The following is a 17,072-nucleotide window of genomic DNA, read 5'->3' as shown; positions in this document are numbered from 1 at the left end:
GCCACTGTCTGCAGCTCATAGCCTATGAGGATCTGGAAGGCAGGAAAGCAGCCTCATAGGTTATGAGCTGTAGACAACTGCTTCTTGATCTGTCACCTCCCCTTTCCCTGTATGGTGGTGGTGGGGATCTGGAAGACAGAGAAGCGGCCTATATTCTCCCCCACTCCTCATATACAGAGAAAGGGGAGGTGATAGATCAAGAGAGGCAGCAAAATCCCCCATGCTCCTATTGCCATGGTTTAAGCAGCCAAGTTATTTAGGAAACCTCTCCTGTCAAAGTTAGACTCAGGACTCACAGTTTGTCAGACCACTCTGTTTTATTAGCACAGCGCTCTGCTAATACACCCAGATAATGTGAGCACCATACAAAACACAAACTATTTTATTTATACAGATAAAAGGGGGGAGCATTTAGCAAGATAACAAAGGAAGCAGAATCTGATAAGTTTACCTGGGCTAGCCATGCATATCTTCATAGTTCCTTACTAACTATTACCGACTCTTCTGTTAATGTTTCGTCATTAGCACCCTTGTTTATGCCTAACGTTTCTTTTTCCTTTGGCACCTGTATTTCAACATTTTTTATTTCTGCTTAAAGGGTACATACAATACATTTCTTTAATCCATTCTTATTTTTTACATATAATTCATTTTCTGCTTTCATCCAATCCCTCCTTTTGGTCAAGCTCACGCCATGACCAACAATTACTGGTTCCACAAATTTAACCATTTTCTTTATCTTCTTTTGGCTTCATCAGCGATATTCAAAATCATCATAATTAGCACTCTGTGTTTGGGGCAGTCTTCTGCTGTTGACATGTGACACATTTTGGAATAACAGAGATTAACTGAAAGAGCATCACAAAAATTACTAAAGGATTTCAAGATAGCATAGTCAGGGCTCCCTGAAACAACCAGTTTCCTATGCCAGAGAAATTGAACAGGTTACTTAGCCACTTCCATAAAGAACTCGCTCTTCATTGAGGAAGATATATGCAATTTGTTCTAAGTGGGCTAGCGCGATTTATTACCTCATTGGTATTTGTCAGGTATAAACACTCACAAATTTCCTTTCCCAATGAGAGCACAGGCCTTCCTTTGGCCGCAGCACTATGTCCACATGCCTGACGGTTCTGGAGGGGCCACCTGTCGGATCGCCTCCTGTTTCTTGGCCAGGCTCTTAAACTTTCCCAATTTTATTTTGCCATTATTTTACTCCTGCTTGTAACACTTACCTTAGGAATCACTTTTTTTTTTTTGCCTGGTGTATTACTCCCCAAGTGGGGATACATAGGAACTGCCATAGCCTCTTCACAGGTGTCATTACTGTTCCATATTTGGTGTTAAACAGACAAAAGTCCTCCAGTGAAGGTCTGGGGAATCAGTGAGGGATAACCAGGACAGGAAACAAAGTGATGCCCCAGTCATTTGAGAGTGGCTGGGGATGTGGCTGCAGACACCAGCATTTAGAAATAATAAGGGTCTGAGCTATCCACACTTGTTTCCTGGATAAAAGAATTGTCATTGTGAGACTTCCCAGCCCTTAAGACACCAGCAGCTGAGGAACAGGCACCACCAGAGGTGCAATGGTTGGAGGCAGGGCCCTTCTGGTTCTGACAACCTCAACTGAGGGGAACTGCAGTCACAGTTTTATGCTCCACCAGGCAGCAGGTGCTAGGCTCACTACTGCTTCTTCTTGGGCCTTGCTTTATGTACTCGTCTGCTTCTGGCAACCCTTAAACGAGAGCGTAGATTGTAAGTATTTTTGCAGGCCTGTTTCCTCTAACGTCTTCTTCTGGAGTCAAATTGACTCCTGGCTGCGTGTCCTGAGGTGATGAACTTGGTTTATATGTCAGGGGGGTTCTTTTTACAGTGTGAAAGCGCATTGCAATCCACGCTTTGCGATGCATAGATAGATTGAGTCCTTGAACTCTGGCTATAACAGGCCTATTAAAACATTTTATCTTATTCCTGATGCAACATTCTTAAACACAAATAGCACTTGAGAATACAACACAGTACGTATTTTATATCAAAGAAAAAAAAAAAAATCAAACATTGCAAAATAAATCCTTTACGTTTATACATTGAATAACTAAGACATTTACATGAGACCAGGCCTTTAATGTTTCTCTAATTTACTTAACAGACACAATAGAGAATCCTGTCTCTTTTACTAACTAAATCTTAAAAACAAAGAGTTAAGAGAGGGCCCAATTTGTAATGCATTATGGGAAAACAGAATTTCTATAGTTCCATGAGGGTCATTCTTTTTCTGCTATTCAAAAAGAGTGTTAGCAGGATGAAATCAAATCATACATTAATTCTTATGGGACATTATAAAATCCTGCTCCTACATATCCCTGTTGACACTAAGATTATTAATCGCCAGGTCACTTCTTATTTAGTCCACGTAATAGAAATACTGGGAGGTGATTTGGGGCCTGTGGCTTGTAGCTTTTGCACACATTTGTTTTATCCCACCAGACATTTTAAACACATTTTAATTAACACATACAATTTAAAACCAAAAACAATTAGGGGTAGTAACATTAGTATGCCAGTAGTTGTGGGAGACCATCCAGAAATATGTTATACCAATGGTAAGCTGTTATGTTTTTCTGCAGTGGCAATTCTTAACATGTCCCCATTTGTGTGATATATATGAATGGTCCAGTTTTGTTTTGTTTTTTCTAGGTTTTGTTCTGTTTTAGGACTATGTTATCTTTTTTTTCTTTTAACAGATTGGTAACTGTTTTTTCATTCAATGCCAAAGACTTGATAGAGAACTCAGCTAAATCAGTGCTTACAGTAAGCTGAGAAGACCATTATTACCATATGTTGTAAAGGATTGTGTGCAAATCACACCACACTATAAGTTGTTTAGCAGAGGTACTTGGTACTAACAATTAGATTTACATTTAATGTTTAATTTAAACCAATAGCATGCAGTCAAATTTATGAAAGGTATATACTGTGCATACCCATGCTTTTAAAGGCAACTGTTTGCTGACCAGGTAATGTACTTTATTTTGCAGCTTCTGGTGCTGGCTAGTTTTTACCAAGTTTCTTGGATAGTTAGGTTAATTTGCATTAACACAGGCTTGGCTTTTGATTTAACTGGCCATCAGCAGAGCTCCAGACACTCTGTTCATGGTAAACACACAGGGATCTGAAAAAGAAAACACAGCCTATTGCGGCACTTTTTGGAGCCCTAATAGGATTTTAATTCAGCACACGTTTTCATTTGCATTTTTTTTAAACCCCTTTTACAAGATACACTGCACATGTCCTAGGGAAAATGCACATTTTTTTTTTCTATATGTATAACTTTTCAAAAACATTAGCCATATTAATTTTTACATTAAGGTGTAACTGTTTGTTTTGTTCTTACAGAGCTTTTATGTACCGACGGTTATAAAAGTGCGGATTACACAGAGCTATTTTAAGGCTCAGTGTTTTTACATTGCTTCTTTTTGTTTTGTGCACCTCACCTCTGCTGTTGCTTCAGAGGGTCACTGTTAATTTTTATTTTTTTACTACAGCTTTTATCTGCTATTTTTACAAAAAAAACCAACTCAAACAACAAAAAGACTTCAGAATCTCTTTCCTATTTTTTCTGATTTTGACTGCCTTATTGCAGACATGATTTGGCTTTTATCTTATTTTTTTTTTTTTTTTTTTTTTTTTTTTTTGAAAATATTAACATTTTAAATGGTTGTAAAGAATCAAAATTACCGCTCCGTAAGGGTTAAATGCTAAATCCCGAGCCAAACAGCACTAATTACCTGCAAAAGGTCTTAGATTGCAAGAAAGGTCTGTTCAGTTTTGCAACTTTGAATTAAAGAGTCAATGAATTTTTAGTGGCATTAAAAACCAAAAACAAAACAATTTTATCTTCACAGAGCCTAGAAAACAGGAGTTTTACAAACCAGCATGTGTTTGGTTTAGGATTCTTAAGAATGTCACATATTTTCACAGACAAATAGTATACATACACATTTTCTTTTCCTTAACAATTTCTTACACATGGCTTTTGTTTTTTTATTATTTCTATGCTGTAGATATATTAATATATGATATTATATATGGATATGATTATATTTACAGGCACTGCTTCTGGGAAAAGTGCCCATTTTCCCTTTAGAAGGCTGCAGAAAGAAACCAGAATTCTCTCTCTTTAACATGGTCCTTGTAACATTTTTCCACAAAGTTAACTGGCTTAATTCTCTCAGCCTCTGTAAAGTTTAACTTTCACTCTCTTCTTAAATCAGTTTTTAATGTCCCAACAGACACCTTTCTCACTCAGAATTTCACTCTTTAAGTATTTGTTCCAGGGGTCTGGCCTGCACTGTACTGACTTTTCTTTTATTCCTGACCTTATTCCCTTAGGGCTTTCAACCTGTTTTCAGTTTTTATCTCTGTGCTTGCCTGCTTGTCTGGGCCCGATCCTGCTTTTTCAATGACACCGTTTGTGAGTGCTATGTGGTTGTCATTTCACAATTTTGAAAGAAATGTCAAGGAAAGGGACCAGGAGGGTGGGGGCTAAGTTGAGGAGCCCACCTCCTTTGCGAATGGTAATGGAACACTAAAGAATCAGTTTTTGAGGCAGACAACAAAGGGAACAGAAAAGGGGCTTGTCTTTTTACAGTGAGATGGAGTATGAAGGGGTTGGGATCGATCCGGGGTTTGGGAGCACGGGTCTCCAAACCCGGGGAGCGCCTCAGTCTGGTGGTGGGAGGAGGAGGCTTTTAATAAAGCTTTTAACTTATTATTTTGAAATAACTGTAATATGAAGAGGCAAGTTTTGATTTGTCACCTACGATTTGCCTCTTCCCACCACTGCATGAAACATTTAACCTCTCCTTTTAGCAATTTATTTTAGGTTGGCCGAGTTTGTTTCTTTAAGACGTCACTCGAGTCTTTGTTCCAAGATTTTAAACAGTGCCACTTGAGTTTTGGGATCCCCCTGAGTTAGTCTAAGACCATTTTTCCAGAAATTTACGGGAGTCTGGACCCTTTTTACAGGAGTCCGGACCCATCCTAATATACATAAAATAAGCCGGTGTTCATTTTAGGAACTGTCCCCAACTTAGACGTCTGGTTACCCATACAGGAGGACTTCACACACCAGTCACACAAGAAGGAAATTGGGTTCGTCAGAGCGATGCCCAGTGCAGCACACAAAAGGAGCCCACAGGCTACTGCCTCAGATTGCCCTTGCTTTCACACAGGGGTTTTAACCCAAAGGTGCGTGCGGCTGCGATTTGTGCAGATTCCACTCACTCAGCGACCGCGGGGACAGGAAAGCCCTTTGGTTGGGCGCATCCCCAGGACGGAGACGGCACCCGCAGACTCAAACACTTACCACAGAGAGGACGGATAGACACAGAGACAGGACAGTCCTCAGTCCGGACAAAACACAGAAATAATTACCTGACCAGATTCCTGATGTCAGATCCGGGATCCCTACCAGAACAGAGTGTGAACCAACAGGTTTTCAGAGTGGCGTAGACTCACTGTGGCTGTGTTACCTTTCCATTCTAGTGGAGGACCGCTCGGCCAAATGCCCAGGTGCCAGGCTGCCACGGTCATTGTGCCTACAAAAACGGTCAGGAATTACACAGCCCCAGTGAAGACGGTTGCCATCTCGGTGGAACCTCCAAATTGTCAAAGTTAGACTCAGGACTCACAGTTTGTCAGACCACTCTGTTTTATTAGCACAGCGCTCTGCTAATACACCCAGATAATGTGAGCACCATGCAAGACCTACACCAAACTATCTTTTTATACAGATAAAAGGGGGGGAGCACTTAGCAGATAACAGAAGAAGCAGAATCTGATAAGTTTACCTGGGCTAGCCATGATATCTTATTTCCTATACTAACTATTACCGATCTTGCTGTTATGTATGTTTTGCCATTAGCACCCTTGTTTATGCCTAATGTTTCTTTTCCTGGCACCTGTATTTCAACATTTTTTATTTCTGCTTAAAGGTACATACAACATTTCTTTAATTCATTCTTATTTTTACAATATAATTCATTCTGCTTTCACACTCCTGACTTCATTATTGTCTTATCAAGGCAGTTGTAGAAGGAGGCAGCTGCTTCTATAAAGTATGTATGTATGGCAGGCGGGGGAGGGGCGGGGGAGAGAGGCTCTGGATAATGGAGAAGCAGCATAGACTATGAGCTGCAGACAGCCGCTTTCCCCCCTTTGAAATCCTGTATTTATAGCCCCGAGCAGATACAAAATTTGTATCCGCGTCCAATCCACGAAAATGATCCGTGGATATCCCCATCAGCATCTATGCATGTGGATATCCACGAATATAAAACGGATATCCATGGATTTGCAGGGCTTTACAAGGGGGCACCCATGAGATTGTTGTGCATTCCCCATCCCTCTTGGCAGCCAGGAAACCAAAAACGTAGATATTCTTTTCAGGCCCTTTTTCTAGTTTGCTTTGCCAGTGCAGCTGCAGGTAGCTTTCCTGTAGCTGACGCCTTGAGAGGGAAGACTCAAACTGGAGAAATAAAGAGAGGTCATCACTGGAAGGTAGCAAAATCCTTCAGTCTGATTAATCTTGAGTTCTGCCTGCCTGTTCCAAAAGGTGAGGTGTGGGAAGACACCAGCTTCTCTGCCATACCAGCCCATTCAGGCATTGATCTTGGCATTAAGTACTATCCAGTTTTCTCAGAGTATTTTGCATAGTCTCTTTTCCCATATATAAAAGCTGGGCCTGGGACACATCAGTGTAAGACAGTGAGTCACACTATTGCCTTCTTTCTTAGTAAACAAAGAACAAATCAGTACATTTTGTTCCACTGACATTAATGAGCTGAGGGACAGTATAGAGTTACACATCTGTTAGTAATACACTTGAGTGCAAATCTCCTGCCTATTAACTGAGGTATGAAAAGGTGGGGGAAAAAAAACCTCTTGCAGAGAAAACCCCTTTCCCAGCAACATGTACCAGCCACCAACTGTCTTAGTTTTTTCTGTGTTTTCATATGGCATTTATGCTTTTTAATTCCATATCAGAAGCAAGAAAGGATGATCTGAGTGGATTTCTTTTGCAAAGAGCCATCGCTTCCAGCTTCCAGGTCAATTTTTCTGCTTTCTCCTTGAAGTTTTTAGTTGAAGCACTTTCCCCCTATCTTTGTCAAAGGAGACCTTTCAAAACAAACCCTTTTCTCATATGCGATTATGAAAGAAATCCTGCCCTTTTTAAATGTGAAATAGTGAGCAGCTTTAGACCCTTGCTGAGTCTGGGGGAACATGACTGGGGAAAAGACACGACACTGTCCTATGTAAAAGACAACTCTGACTAAAATATATCATAGGACCAATTAAATGTTTCACAAGTAAGAATTCTGGGAGATGGGGAGGTGGTTCCAGTGTCATGGCAAAAAACACCACAGACCCTTGACAGAGAGAAATGTCAGACTCTCAGACTTCAGAATGTAAATCACACAAATCAATGCCATAGTTATTTTTGTGACAAATGCTGACAGAAATATTGGCTTTGGCTTTTGATCAATATCAAGATTTATCTTTTCAGGTAAATATTTACTTTCAATGCACTTAAGTAAATTAAATCTAGAACCTGAGTACTACATAAACCAAATGCCTGCTTGCTATTATAGTAAGCCAGCCAGTAGATAACAAAACTGTCAAATAAATGAGTAGCTTTCAATTAGCTAATTGTATGACTGTCTAGGTATATGTTATGACTTGGGAAAGCAGAGACTAAAAAAGTGTGGGGCTAGAAAAAAAAAAAATCAGTGTTGAACTATATTGTAAACCATTAATATAATTTTGTGCCTGTATTTTCATGCTTAGACTCTGGTTCTTTATGGGACTCTGTTTCTGGAGTCCATCTTTATTCAGATCTTGCACTTCTGGTTTGAAATCTGACTAAAGGGCTTTATATCAGTAAAAGAGTTATTGCAGCCAGTGTTCCTCTTTCCTTAAAGTACTTCCTCAGCATGAGTGGTACACTCTATTACACACCTATACAGACGCTCCCTGGCTTATGCAAACCTGACTTACACAAACCCACACTTACGGAAAAAGTTCTGTAAGATCCGTAGATCTGAGAGCGTCTGTACTAACAGGCAGCTGGAGGTTTCCCTTTCTCATCCATTCATATAAGAGGACAGGTGAGTGAAGGGAAAGCATGAAGATTCAGCCTCCGTCCCATCTCTCCCAACCACCGCAGCCATGGAAAAGGGAAGTGGAAACTGGGAAGCTATGTGGAAGAAATTAATTTATTTCCTCTGGTGGAGCTGATCTCCTCCTCTAGTTACAGCTAAATGATTCCTGCTCAAGACAGGAGTGCTATATCTTTGGATCAAACTGATGCTTTTGAAGGGTAATCTTTTCATCTTTGGAAATCACCAGACTGCACCAAACAGCAGACATTAGCACATGTTTTACAAGGGTAGGTTCTTCCCAACTCCAATTAACTTTCTGAAAATTCCTCAGCTCAAATACTGACATGGAGGGAAGGGGAGAATGTGTACATGAAAACAGGAATGGTGAAAGTCAGCTTTGCAGTGCATGATGCCAACACTTACGGAGTTCTCTTGGTGGTGCCCTAAGGATAGAATCTAACACACCCCAGCCAAACAAGTTAGTGAGCACCACTGCTCTAGACTGAGAATAATCAGAATTATTTTTCCTCAGCTACTTTTCCAAATCCAGTTTGTTCCCTATTAGCTTGTTCTTTAGTAGATCAATTGAAATTAGTACAGCTATTTCTCTCAGTATCTAGATGCTGCATGGACCACATCATCTTCTTGGCAAGACTCGCCTGACTTTATTTAGTTTCTGGAGTGAGAACAGGGGTTATCCCAAGTCTTTATAATAGTAAATCACTGGTCTATCCATAGATAAACAGAAAACACACTATGCTCTTTGGGTATCAGACCCTCAACTGAGCTTTCTACTTTAGAGTTGTAGTGAGCCCTTCCTGGAGGTGCCAAGGAGTTGTTCATCTCAAAGACGAGAGCCCTCAATTGTTACTTAAAAACCTTCTTTTGCCACTAAAGAAGGCATCTGGATAGGTTTACAGATATAAGAAGTTGCAAATGAACCACAGAATTTCAGGTACCTATTATTCCATCAGTGAACTGTGATGTCACCCAATGAAGTAATTGTTTTTTAAAGGTTCTTCTGGACACAAGGCATAACTGTGAGCCACGACTGTCTGGAGAGGTCTCCAACTAGACCTGCAGAAAAGCCTGGCTTCCTGAACTACAATCCACTTTAAATGTTAATGAGCAAATTGGGAGGAGTAACAGGTGTTCTATTATCAGAAAACATTCCATTCCTACCATTTCAAATGGGACATATCACTCGCACAGAGCGTAAAGAAACAAAACTATCTTCTACCTCAGTTTATTGTAAAGTGGATGACTATAGAGTTGTATATTAGTATGTTTGAAAAGAATGACAACAGTAAGCCTTTCAAATGACCTGTATTTAGGTTTACAGTATAAAGAAAGTGATTGTGGTTTAGATTAGTGACTATTACTTATTTCTGGATTTTGTTACTTATAATAATCTAATGCATAAATCCTATCAACAAACAAGATTATTTCATGAAATAAAAAGAGAAGGAATTATCTGCATCACTCAATATTACCAAAACTTCCTGTAAATCAGATGTTGCATCTCTCCTTGTTATACACAGTTAAGTAGTTTTGCAGTTAGTAAATGCTCCACTAATCATTTAATATAACTGCCTTATCAAATGAAGCCAGCTTTAGCCCACATAAGAAAAATAGTATGGTTATATTCACTTAGTTTATGTGGCTCTACTTTAAAGAGCTCTGACAAGACAATTATTTCTGTTTGTGTGATTTTATATATATTTCCATATATATGTACACAGTTGTGTGTGCACATCTATATAATATTTTTAAAATTATGATACTATGTCCAGAAATAGCACACTAAGAGCCAAGTTCTGCAACCAGTTACATCCATGTATTTTTGCAAAGACAATCAGGTTGAACGGGTATGAGCACAGGCAAAACATGGCTAGAAATCTGCATAAAGCTCATTTATTTTATGCTTTTTCTGCAAAGCAAGGATGAGTGTAGGCCCCATCCTGCACTGGTCACAAAAGATTGTGTGCCATATGCCGGTGTTTCTTTTTTCCTTCAGTGACTCTAAATTCAGACCCACCACAAACAACTCAGGGTATGTCTATACTACATAAAAGGTGTGTTCATAACTCTTATTAAAATAGGAGCAAAGACACAGAAATTCAGCTTTTAATACTAGTTAACAGCTCAAGTTCAACCCCTGGCTCAACCATAGGCTTTAACTCAGAACCCATTGCACCCCCAACTGCCTAGGTGCGTTAGAGGATTCCAAGTAAGATTAGAGTTCTAATTATTCCCTTCTCACCCCTAACTATAAAGGGAGGAGAAGTAGGCCCTATTTTAGGCTGTGTCTACACTGTGGAACTTACAGCGGCACGGCTGTTCTGCTATAGCTATGCCGCTGTAAGGTGTCCCGTCGAGCTGCTCTTTACCAGCAGGAGAGAGCTTTCCTGTGGGCACAATTAAACCAATCCCAACGAGTGGTGTTAGCTATGTTGGCATTGTGCTGTCCACACCAGTACTTTTGTTGGTGAAACTTATGTCGGTCAGGGGCATGGGCGGTGGGTATCATAGGCTGGGGGAGGCTGTGCCTCCCCAAACAGCCTGGTGTGACCCACTCACACTCTACCCCTATGCCCCTTCCTGCAGTTCCTTCCCGGTTCCCACTCTTTAATAGCCAAGGCTGGTTAGGGCTGGGGCAGCTGGCGTGCCATCCAGAGCTCAGGAATGAGGGCACTGTGGCCACGCCCCCCAGCGCTCCGGGGCTGAGGGCGCTCCAAGGCTGAGTTTGGGGGCCCATCCGGAGCTGGGGGTGTTCGGGCGGCCCGGGGCTGCTGCGGCAGGGCTACGGGGATGCTCTGCTTCCTGTGGGACAGAGGAGTCAGAAGAGAAGGATGATGGGTGGGAGACCTTGGGCAGAAGGAGAGGGCCTGGGGACTACCAGGTTCACTGGCTGTCCACGGTCAGGGTTATGTTTTTTTCATACCCCTGACGGACAGAAGTTTTACCCATAAACGTGCTAGTGTAGACAGCCTTAGTCAGTGGGACTTTTGCCTTTACAGCATATTAAAGGTGGAAAGCTCCATGCCATTTCTCCTTTTTCTGACAGTGCCTTTGTGCAGGAGCACTTTACAAATCAATTAAACTTTAACTATACTGATTTTCCCTCTTGAATGGAATTTGAAATAGAAATTTCAACTTTGAGCCTTCAATCGGATGACAAGATACCATCAACAAAAACGCATTAAAAAGATGAACAAATTTCAAAAGTAAAAATAAAAGTTATTCCTTTATGTTGAGCCTAGAATATATAATCTCCAAGCATTTTTCATATGGATAGATTGGCGGTGTGTGTGTGTGTGTGTGTGTGTGTGCGCGCGCGCGCGCAGGGGGGGTAAGGGAGTGTTGAAAAAAAAATGACAGCTTCAACATCTTATCAAAACTTTTTCAAATATATTGGCAAATTCAATTTTCCAAGAGGCCCACAAATTAAAGTTACCTTATTTCCCTAAGTAGATGCCTGTTTTGAACATTTATTCTCATGATATTGTCTCACTGAACTGCAGCAGCAGGTAACTTGACATCCAAATTATTTTTTTTTAATTAAAAAATGCAATTTATATAAAGATATTGAGTCAAACCGTAGGTAGTCACGAGGGTACAATATAATATTGCTTTTGTTACACAGCCTTTAAAATATAAAAGAAATTCATTTATTCTGACATTACATTTTAGAATGACTGTTGGAGAAGGCTACTGCAAGATGTTTCTCAATTTCCCTACTGTAGTATAATATGTGCTGTATGCACTCAGTTACTTCCAGGGATACTTTAGCAAGTTTAAAATTTTGTTAAGATACCACTTTTTAACCTTTGATTTTTAAAAAACACTATTACAATCTGGATATAGGAAAGTCAGATCACAGTAAAAAGTTTATGAAAGGTTTAAAAATACAACACAAGATGTTAAATGGCTTAGTTCTAATAAGCTGAATGGTGAGACTAAATAAATGAAGTCATACCAGGGTGTCCATTAACAGTGCACATCACACTAGGGTTGCCAGTTTTGGTTGGATGTATTCCTGGAGGTTTCATCATATGACAATCTTTAATTAAAGATTAACCTTTAATTCCTGGAGATTCCAGGACAAACCTGCAGAGTTGGCAACCCTACTTCACACAAAGCCATACAGTAGGTTTCTCTACTTCCTGCAGTTTTTTTATTTTTTATCTTTTTCCAATATTTTCTTTTAATTTGATTTCTGCAGGTCATCACAAAGCAGTAGAGAAGAAAGATAGAGATAGCCTGTGGTAATCAAAGGAAAAAGTCACATGTTATCTGGTAAATTCTTTTTTCTGTTATTTGTATATTGCTTTTGATATTGCAATTATAATTCACAGAAAAATTATATGGCAAAAGAGATCAGGAATTTCTTATCTTCTAATATTTTTAACTAGTGTGCTACAGAACTTATTTCCTTACAGAAGGTCATACTAAATTAAATCACACTAGTAGCTGAAAGCCCATGCTGTCGTATGCGTGTAATTTGTAAAGTCATGTGTGGTAAGAGAGCCAAAAGTGGCGGAGAACTTAAAAATTGGATGGTAACAGACCATGAATCCCAGTGATGACTGAACCCAGTGATATTCTGAACAAAAATACCACGCTTGTAGATCTTTCCATGCTACATACTGACTCATACATTTTATGCTTCAGGGTGATGTTTGGTTATACTGGGTGTGCTGGTTGTGTTATGCACGGAGAGTTGTGTGGATTAGTCATGTGGCAAATGAGTAGCCTGTATTAACATAAGGGACTGTGTGTGTCTGAGGTTATTCAGTATGTTGCTTGTGTTATATGGGTGGATGTCTTGATTTATATCTTGTGGGAGAGTGGTTGTGCTTGGAGATTTTTATGTGGGGGGCAGTTCACCCATTTAATCCTCCATCTCTCAGACAACTAATGAAATTATAGCATACAAATTACCTGTAGAGTAAGGGGGGTGATTGGTTGAGTTACCTATGATATCACAATGGTCTAGGACTCTTTGCATGTCATAGATAAATATTTTACTGTAGCTGTACAGTGCCTGGGTGTACTTCGTAAAGTCAAAATGGATGAGAACTTAAACTGAAAGATAACAGACCACAAAACCCAGTGATGATTAGACAGCGATATTCTGAACAAGAGCTCTCAGCCACGCTTGTAGTTGCTTCCATCACTTCAGTGACTCAACAGACATAATAGGTTTCAGTGTGTCAGTCCTGGGATCTTATTATATATATATATTATCAATGCCTTAAACATACATATATAGTGCAAACCTATCTTCCACTGCAGACAGAGACAAGTAGGAACAATGGCTGAAGCAGTGTTCTTGTGATTACTCAAAGAGCCAACTGTGACTTTCATAAGGCCTCAATCCTGCAATTGACTCTGCCATGTGGGATGCCTGCTGACTTCAGTAGGGCTTCATGGAGTGCAGGTACCCACCCACATGGAGTTAATTGCAGAATCAGGGTTTAAATCAGCCCAAAGTTCTTGGAAGTCATCTGATGGTTTCAGTATGCTGCATCTGCATTAACATAATAGCATTAGAGAGAAAGATCTGTCAGTATTACATAGATCATTTGGCTAGTATAGCCAATGATTTTAATGTATTATTCATTTATTGTGTGATGTTATGAATAATTACCATGTCATGTTATATATAATCATTGTATGTTAAACAGAGTTAATCTGTAAGATTAGAGAAGTATAAGATTGATCAGTATTTAGAAGGTATAACCATATATTAGATGTCTAAGTAAGGAAGGCTGAAACACAAGACCTGTAGGCTGAAGCCTTTAAGATTTTTAGGCCTTGGAGATGTGTTAGCATTTCTTATATAAGTGACCGAAGAATAACCTGATGCCCTAAGATTATGGGGAAAAAGAGGTACCAAACGATAACGTTGTGAAAAATTAGCCGGAGGTTTAATTTAAATCACAAAAAAGCTGTAGAGGCACATCTGCCTCCAACATGTGTCTTAATCACAGGGAACAGGTTGTGCATTAATGTTAATGAGAATAAAGAGAAACCTATACAACCTATAGAAATCAGGGTCCCTTAAGTTCCTACGGTACATTAGACCAATAAGAAAAAAGGAGAGCTGACACTTTCATGTACATGTGCAGAATGTAGTTATAGACAGAATCACATTATAAAAATGCGGTGCCCAGAGTGGGAAAATTGAGCTTTCTCTGGGAAAACTCTAGCAGGAACCATCCCTCTACTGATGATCAATTCATGAGAGATCCACCAGACCCTAATAATATCTAGGAGGACGTAAGTATTTCTGTAGTTATAACCACTGACGTTCTCTGTATGTATAAATATCTTCTTTCTGCGTGTTCCATTCTGTGCATCCAAAGAAGTGAGCTGTAGCCCGCAAAAGCTTATGCTGAAATAATTTTGTTAGTCTCTAAGGTGCCACAAGTATTCCTGTTCTTTTTGCGGATACAGACTAACACGGCTGCTAGTCTGAAACCTGGAAATATCTAGGAAGTGTATATGCTGACATTCATTACTTTGTCGGGAACTTTAATAAAAATGGATAAAAGATAGTGGATTGTGATTATGTGTTATTTGCTTATGGTTTCACGTGTTCCTATAAGCTCTAGATCTAAAACAAACCAAGATAACTCCGTTAAACTTGAGACTATAGCCACCATTATACCTCAATGGTGTAATATAACATCACTAAAATTAACTTTAAATGAAAACGAAGGCTACACTAGCCACGACTTTGTCCATCCCCCAACTTTTTCTTAATCGGTGGGATGGGAAGGGAGATAGGGTGTACAGCAAGATGAGAACCATGTTTCATATCTGGGCACCTGATTCCTCCAACCACATCAGTCACATTTTACTTAGCATTTTGATATTGAAACTAGAAAAGACCATAGGCAGTTGGACAATAAACTATTTCCTCGTAATCATAAGGTGGACATCTTTGGTATGAAGTACTTGGACAACAGCAACATCTACACAAAATGATGTTTGTGAAAGCATAATTGTTGTTTTGCCATTAATATGCCTCATTCTTTCTCCTAAAACATTACTAAATTTATAGCTTTATAAATAACCGACCTTATTACACCGCATTTTTACTGGGAAACCAACCCCGCCCCGCTCCCCCCCCCACACATACACAGTATGGCACCCTTTCCCCTATCTTTAAATCTTGTTTTAATTACTGTTCTTGGAATCTGTATTTAAATCCTCTAGTTCTTTGCCATTTTGTTCCTACGTATTCTGCTTTTTCTCCTAAAACCTACACTTGAAAATATTATAATTTCCCAGAATTGTAACACAATCTGATTGCCCCCCATTTTAAGTAAAGTCCAATAAATTTACTTACGCATTAGGCTGTAAATGTGCTTTTCTGCAACATGTTCCGTAAACAGCTTTATAAGGTCATCTTTTAAGTCTCTATTAAGCTTGGTTTCTATGTAAAATTTATTCTGGAAAACAATACAGACAGAGGTTTTTATATTTTACTTTACAATAGCAGACTAAGCAAATATACTTTACCACCAAATGGAGTTCAAATTTAAAAATTGTAATAATGCTATTGTTTCATATTACACAAAACAGCCCTGATTCTACAAACATGCAACATGCTTAAAGTTAAGCACGAGTAGTACCACTGAAGCCAATGAGACATCCTTAAAGTTAAGCATATTCATGTTTGCAAAATACATTTTATTTTAATGATAGTTTTGAACAGATTACAATACCAAAATAGGTGTGGATATCATGTTTATAGCAATGATGTGTTTAGCAAAGGCATCAAAATGTTTAAGATGTGATTTATTATCTGCAAAATTCTACTCACCTACTTGTTTCTGAAGGATGGGAGCGAGGTATGTATGTTGGGGGTGCGGGAGGGCGCGCACATGTGTAAAAAACATCTGAACTTTTTCATCAGCTTCATGGCAAGGGAATGTTAACAGATTTTGTGCCAGCACTGGTAGTTTCATGAGGATTATACAAGTCTTCATTAAAGATTGCCAAATAGTTAATGAACAAAATTGACTGACTTTGAAATTATGATCTGATTGGAAAGGTCCTGCAGATTTGTTTTTGGTTTAGTCTTCTTTGTAAACTGTCTTTAATTCACTATTCCAAGAGAAAACCACCACTGCACAACCACTATTTACACTTAACTTTACAATATTTTTGCTTTGCTGTCAGAGAGGCAGTCAACGAGCACCAATCAACACATCCTATTCCCAGTAGGAGTTTAAACCAACCATAGCAGACAGTGTAAGAACATTCAGTACAGTACATGCCAAAACAGAAGCCATGTTCTTCCCAGTAGAACCAGGGATGAAAGGAAATGTGAAATACTACAGCAGAATACACTTGCCATTCTCTAATCATAATCTGCAATACATTAAATAGACCAGAAACAGATCTATTTTGCACTATCATATTTTGAAGCACCAATTTTGTTTAGTAATTTATGTTAACAGCAGTGCTAAATTTGAAATGAATTTAGGAAAAAAAATTGAAACATTAAAGTGTTTGTTTTGATTTAAATTACCACATAATTACGTGTTTTAAAGTACCTTGGTTCCTTGCCCAAAAGATTGCTGGTAAAGTTTGCAAAAATGACTAAATCCAACTGATTTTGATAAAGGCAACAAACATTTATAACCTGGAACAAATGCAAGGGAACATCCACAGCAGCCTTTACAAACGTAGTACGTACCTGGAGCTACATGGCAAGAACATAAGAACCGCCCAGAGGGAGTGAAGCTAACAGGCAATGATCAAGTGATCTCTCTCCTGCCATCCATCTCCATCCTCTGATGAACAGAGGGTAGGGACACCATTCTTTACCCATCCTGGCTAATAGCCATTTATGGACTTAACTTCCATGATTTATCCAGTTCCCTTTTAAAC

General features: G+C 39.2%; 1 protein-coding gene across 2 annotated transcripts in view; it reads right to left on the bottom strand.

The window, feature by feature from the left end:
- Positions 1-17,072, bottom strand: part of CACUL1 (CDK2 associated cullin domain 1) — an 87,058-nt gene that overhangs the window by 24,523 nt on the left and 45,463 nt on the right. For both annotated transcript variants that reach the window (XM_032780778.2, XM_032780779.2), the window contains one exon: positions 15,523-15,625. In XM_032780778.2, coding sequence (XP_032636669.1) covers positions 15,523-15,625 — 103 coding nt within the window. The remainder of the gene's footprint in view (positions 1-15,522; positions 15,626-17,072) is intronic.

This window comes from Chelonoidis abingdonii, chromosome 15, assembly GCF_003597395.2.
Source record: "Chelonoidis abingdonii isolate Lonesome George chromosome 15, CheloAbing_2.0, whole genome shotgun sequence".
Taxonomy (NCBI): Eukaryota; Metazoa; Chordata; order Testudines; family Testudinidae; genus Chelonoidis; species Chelonoidis abingdonii.
Note: the sequence above shows the minus strand (reverse complement) of the source record. Positions and strands in the feature narration are given on the sequence as shown.